This window comes from Anoplophora glabripennis, unplaced genomic scaffold, assembly GCF_000390285.2.
Source record: "Anoplophora glabripennis isolate ALB-LARVAE unplaced genomic scaffold, Agla_2.0 scaffold123, whole genome shotgun sequence".
NCBI classification, from domain to species: Eukaryota; Metazoa; Arthropoda; class Insecta; order Coleoptera; family Cerambycidae; genus Anoplophora; species Anoplophora glabripennis.
The window spans coordinates 934785-952716 of record NW_019417073.1 but is presented as its reverse complement, the minus strand read 5'-3'; the positions used below and the strand labels follow the sequence as shown (position 1 = coordinate 952716).

Below are 17932 nucleotides of genomic sequence, written 5' to 3'. Positions count from 1 at the left end.
TTCTAATCCTTCGGAAGATTCGTTGGAATTAAATTTTGTACAGGTGTAAAGTGATAAGCGTGAAAGCCTTCTTTGCGTAACATTCTTAGAAAATATTGTTTATTCACTCCTGCTGCCGCTTATGAATGACTTGAGGATTTTCATCTACGCGAATTAATATTCCTTGTACTTGATCTGCAGAAATTCTTATTAGTCCAATAGTACTTTTTAAGGTGAAATATACCTGTTTTTCCCAAACGACGAAACAGATTTTTGAAAATATTATGATTTGTTTGCCTTCTATTTTTAAATGCATACTTCTATGCATACTTATAGCTGATTAGCTGCAGCATGCCTACAAGAATTTTCAAATGATGGAACAAATAATAACCATACGCTTGATTTTTGAATATTTATTAGGGGAAAGTCAAATGTATTTCTTGATGTAAGGAAATATCTTATCAAAATAATGAAAAAATGCGCAGAAATAGGTGGAGGCCATAATTTACTATAAATTGTAATAATTAGTTTAATTAATGCACAGTTTGCGCTGGGTTGTGTTCTTTCGGATAAATGCAACTTTTTTATATTGATAATTTTTCCAAATTAATTACTCTGAACATCTACGAAATAAGAACTGTTTATTGTTCTGATAATAAATTTCAATACATAGTATATTTCAAGTTGAGCTGAAGAGTAAGCATAAATCTCCTAGTTTTCTTGAAATTCCCCCAAATGTATCTTTTTTACGTAGAAATTACGTCCGGATCAAATTTTGTAAAACGTTTCGTCAACAAAGAATGTGAGTAATTCATCATCAGATACTGCAAATGTAGTGCCCTCTATGATCGAGCTTGATTTAATACATAAATTATGATTCCTTATCTAATAAATGTTTTCCTACTAAATTTTGTGACATTGCGCGAGTTTAAAAAAAACTTTCAACTTTGACTTCTCCATACCTTTTTCTACGGTAACATTTTACCAAGACATATTTAGCTTGTATACCCATATTTTGATTCGAATATTTCGCACCTGCTCTTTGGTCCATTTTTATTGGTTCACCCTGTATATTTAAAATATCAGTTTCTTATACAACACCATAGGAACAACGTACTTATTCTGAATACGACATTTAATTGGTACTGTAATGATTTTGGGAACTGTAATACCAAAAAAACAACAAAAAATATTACATGTATTTAAGTTTGATACTGAAATATTTATAGGTATTTTTGGGTTAGTCTAAAGAGGTTTTTAATAAATCTATTAAAATAGTGTGAATAGATGCTTATTATCTATATAGATTATATATCTGGGTTTAAAGTTTCTTTTCGAATTAAATTGATTATCGGCGTCCCATCTCATTAAAACAAGTCGGAACCGAATTGCCCGATACCGGATAACAATAGCTCGTCCACTTTTTGCGTGTAATTATAAAAGTACAGTCTGGCGGAAAGAACAAGCATCTCGCAGTTGTCATAGCGACGCGGTCTGATCAAGTACAGTTGCGACATGATTTCGCGAAACAACGTACCCACGACTGGTGACAAGACAGGTACAGTCAGGGAATATCGATCGCCTAATCAAGACTTTTGCCCCTCTACTCATTTAGAATGCGTGAAAAGCAAGGAATGTGGCTGCAATCTCTAAATATCAAATTATTAATTAACGCCGCCAACGGACACAATGCAACATTTTTACTCACATTGGTGTTTGTCGGCAAGTTGAATCAGCTGGCTGGGCAAATCCCGTCTCCTGTAGAAGCACATTACTTTGGCTTCCACATTTCCCGATGCAGTTTTGTTTAATTCTTCTATGCGCCGGATCTGATACGGAGACGTCGAGGTCGTTTCGAAGTACACATAATCTACAAAAACATGGACCACTAAATCGTTGTGACCTGATTTTCATTAATATCACAACTATGATCTAATACAGCACATAAACAATAAAATTTATATCAATTTTTCCGTATACGAGTACGTATACACACTTGCTTAAGTAAACTTCTTCTTAAGTACGACAATAAAAACAAAACTGAGCAAAAGGTTCATTGTTCCTAATGTTATTAAAACATGATTGTAATATAGCCAAACTATAGGCTATACGGTCAGAAAATAGAAAAAACTAAGCTATACTAGTAATCATTTGGTAAACAGTATTAAATCAGATAATGAAATTATCTACATATTTCATTGGGAGTTTCGCTTACTAAATTAGCGAATCTAGTAGGAGATATTATGTGACTTGGAATATATTAACTAGCCTTCATATCAATTAATTGATTTAGAGGTATCAAAAATAAAAATAAACATCCTAGGAGCAAGTAATTAAATAGAACAATATAATGTACTAACTAAAAATAAACCCTCTAACGACGATGAAATAAACAAAAATATTCGATTCGAGTTCTACAACTAGTGTGATTAGCGCTGAGGAAGAGTTCCTTCTGAACGAAGCCGGTTAATTAATAACAAGTAGATACTAACCTCCGACACGATACATATTCGCCGTCATCTTCAAACAGAAAAACTATAATGTTCCTAATAAACACTACATCAAACAAACATTTTTAAATAATCGTTAAATTTATTCAATGTTTATATCACTGCACATAATACCACCACCAAGCTCATAGACGCCATTTTCTCAAATCAAACTCCCTGTCGGCGTCTGGGATATAAAGAATTATAGAGTAGTAAAATCTAACAACAGCGCCAAAAGAACTAGCAGCGGGCAGTAGCCCAACTTTACAAAATAAGAATGATAAAATAGGAACATACTTTAAAAATGATTAAAAACCTCAGGAAGGAACCTATCCGATTTTTAAGAAGTTTAAAAAAATATAAAATACCTATTTGAAGTGGAAACAATCTCATAATTTCTTCAATTTAATTCTGGATAGTATCTTAATCGAATTATATATTATATAATACTTAATATGCAAATTAAAAAACATAATGATGTTACACTCGAATCAGGAAATATTGATTAAATTTTAAATTAAAAAAAATTAATTAAGCCGTAATCAACATCGAGACTTATTTTATCGCGGTTGTTTTACGGCAAACATTTGATTGGTTAATCTTGTGGGCCATCACGTAGACTACCAATAAGGCTTTTGCCGTAAACCTTTGGCAAGAACTGCGATAAATATGTGCTTTCCTTTTACATTTGCGAAATGTAGAGAAAAATAGTTCTGCTAATTGTTTTATACGTTAGGTTTTCAAAAGTTGTTTTAAAAATTTTAATCTGTTTATAAATAAACTACTAATCTATAATTATTATCATTAAAACGTTAACCACTGAACAGAGAGACAGCGGCGTTCTCACAGAGATATATCTGGGTTCTCAGGATCCGAATTTGCAAATTCTAATTGAATAATAATTGAAATGAACAGTAAATATCTTTACTCTATAAGAATAATATTTATATTTCACAATTGTCGACTATATATTGATGTTTATCTTAAATATAAAGATTAATAGAGGCGTAAGAGTAAGAGACGCATTTAAAAATTCTGTCGCAGAAAGTGAATATGTTAATAATAGACGGGGAATCCTTATCGTTCAGATTAAGATCGGATTGATCAGCCGAAGCGGATGAAGATATGCTTGGGCACTTATTTTTTGGTATAAGTGCAAAGGTGCAATCAGTTAGTGATATGGATCTATATCTCTGTAATTGATTTAAGTTTGTAAGTTTAAGGTTATTTGAATTTATAAATCTGTTTTAGACTTTTTAGCTTAAAATTTTGAGTTGTCCGTTTGTTTTTTTGTGATGTGCATCATATTCAATAAATTAAAAAATATATATATTATTCAAATTCAAAACTATAAAACTTTGTTTCTTTCTTTTATTAACGATTGATCAGTCTCAGCTGCAAATCCGACGATTTTGATTTCGAATATTCCTATTCAGGGTAGCTAATTTTAATAGTTTAATCATAATTAGCCAGATCACGTCGGCATTCAGCTATATGTATAGGCGCGCGCCGTTATTCCATGGCTAGAAATTGGCCTCGATGATTTAGGATCGAGGGGGATTATCCCTCTTTATCCTGCCTCATCTCGTGTAGGCCTGGACAGCCTTCGTAGGTGTGCCCCATCCGTCGTCTACCCCGACCGCAAATGCGGCCGGTGTAGGCGCTTTGTGGGACCTCCTTTTGTCCTGGCTGGGCCCCGCCGGCTAGGGCCCTTTCTTCTGGCGCTCTTCTTGCTTCGCCGGCTCGTCTGTGTAAACCCCGGGGGTGGTGTCATGTTTATGGTTGGGTAGGGTGGTGCGGCTATGCAGCCTGGGATGCGCTTTGCTAAGGTGGCCCTTAGACTAGCGAGGGAGGGGAGGGTTAAGGAGGGTATGGGGCAAACGATGTTTCGAGCTAATGAGCTGTGTTCCTTGCATTCTTGCATAACGAAACTAACAGCTTATTTCCAGCTTATTTCATTCATTTGCACTTTTGCACTCAGTGACAGAATATTACCATTCTCTACTATCAAATTAAATAATAAATTATGGAAATATAGTTTCAGTGCGCGCACTTACTGCAAAAGTACACAAGAATGGAAAACGCTGTATCACAAAGCGCTATCTAGCGGAGTGCTAGAAAATATATTTCTTGTTTCCTATTAATGCTTTACCACTCTATTATCTGTTTCCGATCTTCGTCTTAGGTTATGTTGCTCATCATAAAAAGCAGAGCATGCATGTTGTTTTTTGGAATTTTGGAAAAATTTAAATTTATCAAGTGTTAAGAAGTGTTTTAAATTAAAATGAAAAAAATACAATAAATTCTACAGTACAAATGTGATAGATTTCTTCTCGTCATTTCATAATCGTTTAATATTGCAAAATGGAAAAAGAGTATCTTACAAAAGATCATTTAATTGGATTTGATAACTACAAGGTTAGTTCTTAGTTTTAATTTCTAATATTACCCAATTAGATTATTACATATTTAATTCTTTAGCGTCAATGTTTGTTTCCTGTTTTAATGTAATACTATATTTACTGATTTACTTTGTTGTTAAGTCAACCCTGAGAAGAGTAGTTTTAGTTGTATTCTACTACAATTTCATTTGGTATCAGGCTCACACCTGTTATTATAGTGCGGAATAAGTACTACGAGTTTTATTTCTACCAAAGTCTTAACTTCAATTAACTTCTAATTTAAAGTTAGCCATTTTATTCATTTTACTTTAAAGCTGGTTACAGTAACCAATATATGTATGTATTTAAATAAATAAATTGTCGTTTCAATAACCTCATAGATCTCAGTTTGTGGGTTTAGTAAATTTTTTTATTTGAAAAGGGGATGGGGAATATTAAGAGATAATTTACTGTGACTAGGAAAAATTGCCCGTGCACCTTTCGATATTCTGTTAACATACATACATACTTGCATGCTACGCTACAGAAGGAGACAATCATGGTGGTTGTTAAGAGGTTTGTAGAAACATAATAAACTGATATAATTATAAAAAAATATCATCTAATGAATATATATGTATGTATGTATATATGTGTATATATGAATACCTATAATGCACATTGTTTAATGATTCTTAATCTTAATAATATTAGGTAATCTATAAAGCATCCTGTTTAACATTTAAAATGTTATTTGTGTTTATATTAAACAAATACCAATTCAAAAGCAGTTTTACAAGTTGACTAATGAGGCCAAAGATCCTACCCTTGTTTGCTGATTAGATAAACGTTAGTAATGCATTAGCATTATTTCTCAGAATTTCCTAGAAAATATTCACAAATAAATTAGAATAAAATATATATAATATATCTACTATCATCACTTAATAACTTTCTTATATTTTCTTCAATATTGAAGTAGTGAATATGTATTCAATACCTACATGTAAAAACTAAAGAGGATAACTAAAATAACAAATTAATTGTGTATTTAAAAAAAAACTTTCCATAATTATAACTATGTTCAGAAAATCAGAATCAGATATCTAATTTCTTCTATGAAAAATGATTTTTAAAATTTTTCTTTACAGTACAGCTGCAAAGATACTGGAGTGCTCAGTATATATGTTATGCACCCGTTCTGGAATTGGTTAGTGCAGGTAAGGAGTAAGAATTATTCCAAGTAACACAGAAATAAAAAACCTCAGTAATTGTAAGTTTAGATTTGTTTAATAACAAATCAAATATATAGATAGGGTTAAAATTCAAGTGTCTTGATATTCAGAAAATGGTGATAATTCCACAAATAAAAGTTATTAAACATATTATTATAACACTTATTAAAAAAATTGTTATACCTATACATGATTCCTGTTATCAGTTTGATATAAATAGCAAGCATAACACTTGATAGAAATATGTCGTTGATAAAAATTACATCTGAGAAAACAACTTGTAACAAGAATTTTTTTTTTTAGTTTTGTCCAAAATGGATTGCTCCCAATCTTTTGACATTCTCGGGATTTTTGTTTACTTTGGCAATATTTTTGCTCTTTGCTTTCTTGGACTACAGCTTTTACGCCTCGGATCCTGATCGTCCAGAAGTACTTCCCCTTCCAAGGTGGACTTTTACAATGGCAGCTATTTTTTTGTTCATTGCGTATACTTTAGGTAAGTACCTACTACCCGATTTATTTGTACGAAAAAAATGAATTCATCTTAATATTTCGATTAGTATTAAAAATAATGAATATACACTCGATTTTTTGATTATTTTTTATTCAAGTATGTATATGTCAGAATATCAGAATGGCTTTACTCAGCTCATATGAACTATGTCACGATATTTTGATAATAATTAACTTTTTTTGTGAACTACATTAAACAATAAGTAATTAATTATAGTTGTACATAAACATCTAATTACAGGATAGGTATTTGAATACGTCCTTAATAAATAAAATTATTTAATAAACTTTACAGTAGAATTTTTTAAAGTTCCAGTTATACTGTATTGTTTATAATTATTGTCGGAAGTTCTTTAATAAAATTACCTAGGAAGAGCGATAAGAGAAATGTTATAATGATTTGACAATTATTATATTAATGTTCCAGGTTATGCCTAAATCAAAATACTAAGACGTACTTAATTATTGCATATTTCTTAATTTTACACTAAAGATGGTTTCAATAATAATTCACAAATTATATGAATGGTGGTCACATAAATACAGGATGAGTTTAAATTGTCTGTCGATATTTTCAAGAAAACGGTGGTCATTTTGAACAATTTCTATAACTTATCAATACAAATTGTATGTTCGTTATTTTGTTTAAGTTGTTTGTTTTTCTATTAAATTATTCTTATTCCAACTATCTTTCCTGATCGCCAAGTTTGACGTTTAAATTTTTAGCCAACTTGAATTTTCGATGATACAATACATATTATTAATTATTCATGTTTTTGCTGAAAATGACAAAGTTTTTTGAAAACTAACAAGAGTAAGAAAGGTTTTAGAATTAAATTCCTTATAAAATATAGTAATAATTTTTTAAGTCCGCCAACGGGTTAAAACATTCTGTCACATTTTAATGGTGCATCATCTCTTATCAACCTTTCAAACTGCTTTAATTAAACTCTACTTACTGTCGATTAATGCTCTTGGTACACTCACACCATGTAGGACCAAATTTGGTTTTTCTAAGTTAAAGTGTAACTGAGATTTTAATTTTTTTCAAAATTTAAAACCCCATATTCAAGGCCTATATCTTCTCAGGGGTACAGCTTAGTACAAATGTAAGTTGCGTTAAATCGCTATATTTTGGGTTTCCCTTCATGCCTCTGCTGTGTGTCGGTTCTTATGCAAAACACCCTGTATTACTAACAATGATATAATATTAATAATAACTTCTATCCCTCATTGTAATTGCAAGAATTAGCCCAGAAGTCCGAGACTTGTGTGGGAGAGAGGTCGGTATCTTATTATATAGTAGGCCATATTTGCGCCCCCCCAATTTTAAAAGTCTTTTGAGAAATTGTATTTGTATTTTGAACATGGACTTTAGGCTTGGTTCTTAAGGCAGCTGACATTCAATGTCAGTGTTACAAAACGCTTTTATTAAATTCAATGTATTGGAGTCGGGGGATAATCTAAGGAATTTTAAGAACTACCCAAAATCAGTCACCCTATGCTAGTTCAAAGAAAGCGCCCGAAAAATTCAATTTGTGCAAATAACAGAAACGCATTTTTTTATACAAACAAATAAGAAAGAAGGTCTACTTCTAATAATCAAATTTTGCAACTGCCCTTCTTAACTTTTAGAACCAACTTTTTTTTTAAGAACTGCCTTTATTTCGGTTAGAACTAACCCTTAGATTATGCGCTGATTAGAGTCTGGCAATGATCACCAGCAATTATTATCAGCATTTACCGTTTTCTTAAAAGTCGGGGCCTTTAATTTTCATGAATCGTCGTCACTGCAGAACACGTAATTTCACAAAAAAACTTCAATTTATTAAATTTAAACAAGAATATTTTTTCCTCTATAATAGCCTAGAAATCAATATTTAACATTGAAAAATAAAAAAGTTGGGGACATACAGTGATTTTTAACTCCATTATTCATTTTCATCAAAAAAGTATGCAAAATGGTACCTTTGCTTTTTATGTACCAAATGTTCTGAAGGAGGCAATTTAGGGCCACCTTGCAAAAACCTTTTTTTTTCTTCGAAGATACAAGAGTAATTTTGTTTTGGAAATTTTAGATGGGATAGATGGGAAACAAGCAAGACGAACTGGCACCAGCAACCCTCTAGGTGAACTGTTTGACCATGGGTTGGATTCGTACACGGCTGGTCTCATACCAGCCGCTATGTATTCAATATTTGGACGAGGTGCTAGATACAGTATCATTCCATTTCGAATGTTCTTCACGATGTGGAACGTGTTGATAAATTTTTACTTGTCTCATTTCGAAAAGTACAATACTGGAGTGTTGTTTTTACCTTGGGGTTACGACTTTTCCATGTGGGGAACCATTCTGACCTTTTTAATAGCAGGGGTAAGGATGAGAAAAGTTTAAATTTTATTAATTGAAATGCTAGTCAAGGTCAATTATGCGAATAAATAAATGCTTCACTATGAAGGGTGTTTAAAATAGACACAACAACAAATTACGTTAGAGTCCTTAGTTCCATTTTATGTTGTTGATGTCACCAGCTGCAATTTTCTCGTGACATTTTGAGTTAAATTTTTGATGTTAAGTTAGACATTTTAAGTTAACTTTTTGAGTCTAGGTTTTTGTTTATTATAAAGAAGGTTTTTTAACTTAATAATATTGACCTCTGTAAGGCAGTCAAAAACTAACAACACTGACATTTTTACTGTGTGAAATTTTGTTCCAAATCATAAAAATTTAACTGAAATTGGATGTTAAGATATCATTTTTGGCTCCTGTAGTCAAATTCATCGACCATATGAGAAGACATTATTATTTTTTATATATGTTCTTTTAGTCCTTGAATTTATAACATCTTATTTTTAGACATTCTATAGAGGGTGTTTTGGAAAATGTACCATAAATTCAGGGACTGATAGAACATTAAAAAATAAGAATTTCATGTGGACCTATCGTCTTTTGTTTTTGAGATATAAGGTGTCAAACATAATTTTTTAAAATCAAGTTGAAACCATCTTTTTCAAAAATAAAAATATAACAGTAAAATTTAATACATGTAAGGTTTGATGGTGCTAAATATCTGGTGGTGTTATAAATTTTTGACCATCTGCTAAAGGTTGCTAACTGCAACCTTTCCCAATTACATTTTATGACATCATTTTTTTGAGATTAGATTTGTTACAATGGAAACTTTCTCTTTCTGAGAAAAATTCAATTGACTGTCTCAGAGTTGACCAGTATCTACTTAATATACAGGGCGTGCAGAAGCAAATGGTCCATACTCCAAGGGTAGCTTCCTCGGATAAAAATAAACTGATTTAAATCAAATTACCTTGGTACAATTTTCCATCCTGAAAAAGTTGTTAATATTAGTTGAAACAGCAAAAGCAAAATTATATTAAAGTAACTTGATTTAAATTGACTAATTTTCATTCAAGGAAGCTACGATTACAACTTAGTCGCTTCGTTTTTCGACACCGTGTATGTTGAAGAATGGAAGCTGTAATGTAAATCAGTGGCGGCTCTTGACATTGAGAATAGGTGAAGCATATTCATATCAAGCACCACAGGCGACAATTTTTAAGGTCAAACAGGTTTAAATGAATCTGGAAATTTTTAGTTGCATTTGCAATATTACCGAAAAACTGACGTTCATGACAAGGATTTTCATTTAGATTTTATAAAAACTAGAAACAATTAAACGCGGCATACAGAAAAGTTTTTTGAAATAAACACTTCCACACAACTACTTATACTCTGAATACCATTCATTCCAAACCTTCCGAACGTACACTTTATCTTTTGCTTTCCCCCTTTTTTCCACTTCGAGAGAAGGCACTTGCAATTTAAAAAATCCGTTTTGTCCTCAATTTTCCATTTGGAAAATGGGGTTTCCAATAAAATACATACTGAATCATACATAGAAAGCATTTCTACAATTATAGATACAAAACAAATATTAACAAAGAACCGTTATAATCGTGTGCTGGGTGACGTACCGTATAAACTGTTTAAAGGCAGGCGATGGGCGATGGCAATGCTGCTTCAATTTCCAGGTCACTCATTGTCATGACACCCGCCGTAACAATGCTACGAAGGGAAGCGGAATACAAACTGATTTTGATCCACGTCACTTGTTTATGCTATACGTTGTATGGTACATACGAGGTTGAAGCTCGCGCTAAACGAAGACAATGTTTTTTCAGAAGGCGTTCACCGCACATTTATTCTGTTTATTTCAGCATATAAAACAAACAAACACAATACATTTTCAATATAGCCTAAATTTATACAAAAATAAAAAATAAATTTAAATTACACAGCCAAACTGAAATTTTATGTGAAGCGGTGCGTCACTTGGCAAGCCGCCAGTGATGTAAATGTAGTTAAATGAAATTTCACACTGTAATACATATATGACAAAAAAATATGACGTAAAATGTCACAGAGAAAGATCATAGCTAACTACTTTTAGCAGAAGGTCAAGAACAAACATATTAAAACTTAAAACAAAAAATTATCTGTACCATATTCTAATGCATTCTATTGTTTTTTTGGAAAAGATAAAGCTAAAATTTGGATTTAAAAAATCGTCTCATGCCCAGAATATCAAAAACAAAAGGCAATAGGACAACACTCTGTTTATAATGTATTTTTCTATATAACTTGAGTCCTGTATTGATTAAATTCAACTAAAATTATTCAGGTACATATGACAATGTGCCATGGTATAGTTTAACTTATTTTAGTATGGAGGTCATGAGATCTGGCAGTTTATCCTACCAGGCGGAATAACAACAGGAACGATGTTCGAGATGTTACTATATGTCTCATCGTTAATTTCCAATGTACCAGTGGTGTTATACAACATATACAAGTCGTACAAGAACAAAACCGGTCATATGAGACCTTTCACTGAAGCTATCAGGCCGTTGATACCCATAGCCACATTTTTCATCATTACACTAGTGTGGATTCTCAAGTCACCATCGAACATAATAGAAAAAGACCCTAGAGCTCTCTTCTTCCTTATGGGAACAATATTTTCAAACATAACTGTAAGTATTCGCGAAATGTTTACATTGAGGAAGTGAGGATTTCGTTGAGTTTGTTGTTGAGAGAAAAAAAAACTGATTTGTTTTCTTTGCTTTTAGTGCCGCTTGATTGTTGCCCAAATGAGTCACACGAGGTGTGACGCATTTAATTCACTTTTAATCCCAACTGTAGCAGTTGTAATCACATCTATAGGACTACAGTCGGAAATTTTAGAGCTTCTTCTTGCATACAGTTTGTGTTTGTTCACCACTTTGGCTCACATACACTATGGGACCTGTGTGGTGAGTACTTTTGAAAATTTGTGACACGGCATGTCAACTACAATATTACTTTTATGTTATTTTAATGATGTTAAGCTCAGATTAGATAAAAAAAAATTCCTTGAGGTGCTGATTTTTTTCTAAAATAACATCGAATGAAGTCAATGTTCTTCGATACCAGAAATCTAGGTAGGTATGCACCTAACCTAACCGCACAGTCAAGATTCCTAACTGTTGATATTGCAGGAAACTACTACTCCTTGAGCTACATGCCCCAACTAACATTGAATTATACCAGTAATATCTAGGAATTAACTAGTGATAATTATATTTAGAATATTTTTAGTTTTTGTTTTGGATTATTTATTACTAGCTGTTTACTAAATATTGCTGGTGCGATTCAGTGCTAATTGGGGCACGTAGTCCATAGAGTAGGAGTTTCCTGCAATATCAACAGTTAGGAATCTTGTCTGTGTGGTTGGGTATCTTTTGCATACCCATATTTCTGGTATCAAAGAACATTGTTTGACATCATTTCATAGGATTTTTTGAAAAAATGTTTGAATTTGAAACAACTTAATAGCTTTTCAATATACTAAAAATATGAGAACTAATAATAGAATATATATTTTATAAAAAGGTACTTTGATAATCTTGAGTGCAGAATAGCATAATAGGGTCAAATATAACGAGCGTTCAAATAAAAACGTGGTCAAGTTGGTTCTGAAAATTTGGACGTAGGGCGTAGCGTATAGCAAATGAAGTTAAACGTCATCTGTCAAAGCGCTATATCGCCGCTATCAATTTGAATATTTTCGTTTTAAAAAGCGTTTAAATTGGTGTTTTCTCAAGAAGTGTTTATCATAGACTCCTACTTTAGAAATGGACGCAAGATTGATGGAATATGGAAGTATTCTATTGAGGAATGTTTCATAGAATTTCAAAATCAATTTCCCGGCGTTGTTGAGTACAAAATTTTTCAAAGTGCAGTTCAGCGCTGTGTTAATGTTTTTCGTGATTCGGGCAGTGTAACAAGAAAAGAAGGAAGCGGCCGACCTAAAAAGCAGACTGAAGAATTAAAAGAAAATGTCCAACAAATAATGGAAAATGCGCTAGGAACTTCTGTACGTGTTTTATCACAAATGGTGGGTGTATCAGTCGGTACCTGCCACACAGTGTTAAAAAGAGATTTGCGTTTGTTCTCCTATCGTTTAAATAAATAAAATAAAGTTATATAGTCATTAACGTTATTGAAACTGACAGCTGCTATACAGCTCGTTGAGAAATGAGGTTAAGTTGGTCGCTATAAGCTACTCCCTAAGTCCAATGTGTCAGAGCCAACTTCGACCACGTTTTTATTTGAACGCTCGTTACTTGGTCTATTCGCGAATGCAGCTAAGAGCTCGCCCTCTGGCGGTGACACTAGCGAAACAAGGTAAACATTTCTTCTGTGTGTGACATTTCGTTTTGTATTTTATTTAAAACTGTGTTTAGTGTTTGTTTTTTGAACAGTTATTTTAAGAAAATAGTGTGAGGAAAACTTCAGCAATTATGGATAGAAAGAAGAAACTCAAACTATTATTGTTCAGTTCAAGGTTGCTCTTCATGGTCCAAGAAAAATCCAGAATTAAGTTTTCATCAATCCATTGAAGAAATTTTCAAAATATTATTGCCGATAGATAATACTCCCTGAATTTCATGAGGGTTGTTAGTAAGTAAGGGCACTAGTTTGCAGACACAATATAAATTTCTAAATTTAAATTAACTTTTCCCAATTTTACCATATAGTACCACATGATCAGCGTTAAAAACTGCCTCTCCTTCTGATATACGAGAGTTTTCGTTGTCATATATGTAAATAGGAAATAACCTAATAAGATATACATTAAATTGTAATGCTAGAGACAAATAAAGTAGACATAAATACTTGCCTTAAAATTTATTAATGAAATATTTGATACCTATAAAATAACACAAAAGTCAAATAACCGCAGTGTGATAACAATATTACTAATAATAATGGCAAATAAGACAAATGTTGTTCAAATGAATGTGTAAACACAAACGGCAATGTCAAAATTACCTTGTTTCGGAGCTTACTGCTTTCACCGCTTGGTGCGCTTGCATCTTAAAAATTATCGCGGATAGTTGTTTCATTTGCAAGTTACAATGTATTTAAGTTTTTATGAAAGATGTATTACAAAATTTGCAAATATTTTGTAAATTCAGTTGATCGTATTTCAAAGAAATATTGTCCATTTTATTTGTAAAATAGGTAAAATAGTTGAATAAAAAAAATAACTTCACAAAAAAAACATTTTCATAAATGTTGCGACCCTCTTAAAAACGATGTAGAAATTTTTAATTTTTTCACAGTTAGGAAGGAGCAAAATGTGACTGAATTCTCCATCTCCATACTTTTAATATTACATTGTCCTTATTTTTTTTTATGAACGGCTTTAAAATAATTTTCAAATTGTTTATTTTAGACTAAAAAATAACTAAAAAATTATTTGTTTTTGAACATAACGGAAGAGCCTCCGTTTCCTTCGAAATACTATTACGAATGAACGTATTGAATTTCCAAAATAATTGCTAACATTGAAATTTTGAGGTTCTTAATGATGGTGTCTCAGTATCTCTGTTATATACAGGCTGATTCACTTTACATGATTTGAACTTTATCCATCCATAGATCTCGTCAATATAATGTCATTTTGAAGTATACACTTTTTCTTCCAAAGTCTTGCTTTTAGAGATATAGCTCTTGAAGTAACTTTTTTTTTTGGTTTTTATTTATTTTTTCTTAAACTGTGAAAACCATTTGTTTTATATTTAGTATGAAGTGTACGAATGAAAGCTCTATCGATTTTACAAATTATTGTGAAAATATATCAATCATAGACGTTCCTAACAGGCTCTGATAACCACTATTTTTAATATAATTTCTACGCTACTGGAAATTTTTCCCAATTTTTTTACATTGGGGTTTACTCTGCAGCAAAAAGGTCTCTTACTATTTTTAAATGAAATATTTGGTTTTTGAGAATAATGACTTCTTATGGATTCATTGCAATTCGGTAAACAGAGTAATGATTGATGTACGACACTATTTAAATTTGTGATTAAGAAGAGGTTCAGAATGTATCAGTTATGTGTTAATATTATTTTAAACAGTTTCTCAGTATTAAATATTTTAGTCTGTATTACTTAAAAATTTAACCATTTCACATGTAGTGAATCGATAACAAGCCATTTTTCTCAAAAACCCAGCATTTTATTTAAAAATAGTAAGGGACCATTTTGCTGTAGAATAAACTGCAATGTAAAAAAAATTTATTCTATTTTCTTTCTATTTTTTTTCAATCTATTTCTACAATAATTTGTATACTTAGTCGATAGAGTTTTTCATTCATATGCTTCATACTAAATATAAACAAATGGCTTTCATAATTCAAGAAAAAATAAATAAAAACCAAAAAAAAAAGAATTTTTCAAGAGCTTATATCTCTAAAATGAAGTCTTTGGAAGAAAAAATGTATACTTCAAAATGACATTATTTTGAAGAGATCTATCGATGGTTAAAATCCTAATCATAAAAAGTGAATCACCCTGTATATATAACTGTATGCAAATTCACTGAATTTGTACCTTTATTTAGTTAAGTCGCCACCCCAAATTCCATTAATCTACACTAAATGTTGAATTTCCTGATATTTGTGTATTTGTGATGTTTTTCAAAAAGTTAAACATCCTGTAACTGTAATATATATTTGGTCGCGTTATCTTTCTTATTTTTTAAATTAATCTAAAATAATAAAAAATCTGCTTATAATGTTCATACCTTTCGTTTTCTGAATTTGCAAAATATCTATTCAAACAAAAAACATGCAGTGAGAAATGGCTTTTACAGGTGACCTTTCTGGCTTATCATACAAAGTTTCATTTTTCTGAGAGCACGATTATCCTAAAACATTTGAACATTTTCAGGTGCGGCAAATGTGCAGGCACTTCAGAGTCAATTGTTTCTCGATTAAGAAGCAGTCCGCTTGACTACTAGTCGACAACGCATGATGGAATCAAGTGTTGTCCCTCGGATCTGCACAGTCTCAAGTCACTGATATTAGCTATAATTTTCCGTAGATGTTTTGTATGTAAATCAATTTGCTTAATCAACGTTTATGTGGGCTGGTTGTAATGCAAGACACAGATGCAGTTCTGAAATTTCACGTCTATATATTTCCATACTTTTTTTTTATTAATTCGTATTGAATTCCGAAGACTTGCTCATTAATATTAGTTAAAATTAAGGCCTAAACTATTTGTAATATATATTTTTCCTTGATTATAAAATCGGTTATTCCCAGTAGATCCTTTTTGGCCAATACTGATCGTCTCGCTTATTTTACCAAAGAATTTAAACAGTTGTACATAGATACTTTAATTTTGTTGTATATATTATGAAACATATTAAAATATATAGAATTTACAATCGTCTTATTTTTCCTGACGAAATGCTCTGTGACTAACCACTAATATCAGAAATTGTGTCATTATCATGTATTTGTAATGCAATCAAACTTAAAAATAAATAAATAAATTGTAAGAATTATTTATCGATTCATTTACCCCAATCTTAGTAACAGTGACCGTTAATTGAAGTTTATTATTTTTTTGTTTTAAATATAGTGTTGAAACTGAAACATTGGAATTGTTTACTCTATTCATAGGATTAAAAAAAAAGAAATTTGTCAATTAATACCTTTATAATAATAATAATAATAAAATAAAAAATGTAAAAGCTAATAAAATATATATTTTTAAAAAGTTTAGGGTAATATCAATAGTTAAGAATCTTGTCTGACGTTATATATCTTTAGCATACCTAGATTTTTGGTATCAAAGACAAACATTGACTTCATTGGTACGATTTTTTTAGAACGTTTTTTGAACTTATTTGGTTTAGCTTGATACCTTTATAATGGAGGAAAAAATGCGAGAGCTAATAAAATATTTTAAAAGTATTATAATGGCCTGTCACAGATTTTGATAGGACAATGGTGTATTTCCATCATAGCTCCACGTTGGGCGCCATGTCGCAGAATTTAGTAGGTTGGTCGTCTAGCTCCTGCCTCACGTTGGGCGCCATATCGCGTATTTTAGTAGGTTGGTAGTCTATCCCCTGTCATAGTCCCACAGTGGGCGCAATGGCGCAAATTTTGCTCGGTCGGACTAGCTCGCGATAAGTTGACCTACCATCATCTTCCCATAACATGTTTAGAGCTTGTCTGCATCGTCATGGATGTCTCTGGGATGATTTTGGCGACAATCACGATATCTGCGAAGCCTCACAAGAAATATTGGAATGATTGATGAAAAATTTAGTTCTTTTTATGTTACTGCTTTAAGTGTTTTTATATTTAAATTTTTTAAATTTAAATTAGAAGGCCAATTCCTATTAGCATTTTTGTCCAAAGTGTACTAAAATTCTATCGAGTAATTTTTATCCAATAACATAGGGCTGAATTTCGAAAAAAATTACTTATTGTATTTAGAAAGAAACTTTTTTAATATAGCTCTAAAGTAACATCAGTAAACACTAAAACACGTACTAGGAATTTCAGTTCAATACACAGGGTGTTTTCTTAAGTCATCTAAAATATATCAGAGGGTGATTCTCCAAATTATTTTACAGAACAAAGTTCGTGATAACAAACGTCCAAAATTATCTCCCAAAAAAAAAGGGTTGAAATTTGACTTTTTTACTTAATCTGTTTAACACGTTGACTGCGCACACCAGGCTTGAAGCAACGATAGGTTGCTTGAAAATGACGATAAAATCGGCCAACGCCATCGTATTTGATATTGATTATACATTAAAAAAATGCTTAGTTTAAAATCCTAGCTGATCCTGTTTTGAAGACATCGATATTTTTCATTTTTCAACCATGCTGTAAAATTTTATTTAGCATAATTTAAATAAAAAGTCATTGATACATAAAAACATTTATTATTTATATATATATAT

At 31.5% G+C, this 17932-nt stretch overlaps 2 protein-coding genes across 2 annotated transcripts in view; one reads left to right on the top strand and one right to left on the bottom strand.

Moving 5' to 3' along the window:
- Positions 1 to 2636, bottom strand: part of LOC108903908 (metastasis-associated protein MTA3) — a 34091-nt gene extending 31455 nt beyond the window's left edge. Inside the window, exons 1-2 of the mRNA XM_018706251.1 lie at positions 2472 to 2636; positions 1688 to 1849 (exon numbers count right to left, since the gene is read on the bottom strand). Of these exons, the coding sequence (XP_018561767.1) occupies positions 1688 to 1849; positions 2472 to 2499 (190 nt within the window). The 5' untranslated portion in view covers positions 2500 to 2636. The remainder of the gene's footprint in view (positions 1 to 1687; positions 1850 to 2471) is intronic.
- Positions 2637 to 4641: 2005 nt separating this feature from the next.
- On the top strand, positions 4642 to 16516 carry LOC108903890 (ethanolaminephosphotransferase 1-like). Its single transcript, XM_018706232.1, has 7 exons — positions 4642 to 4886; positions 6001 to 6069; positions 6388 to 6580; positions 8676 to 8971; positions 11338 to 11646; positions 11743 to 11925; positions 15895 to 16516. Exons 1-7 carry the CDS (start codon positions 4833 to 4835, stop codon positions 15955 to 15957), a joined length of 1167 nt encoding a protein of 388 aa, XP_018561748.1. The 5' UTR covers positions 4642 to 4832; the 3' UTR covers positions 15958 to 16516.
- Positions 16517 to 17932: the final 1416 nt, after the last annotated feature.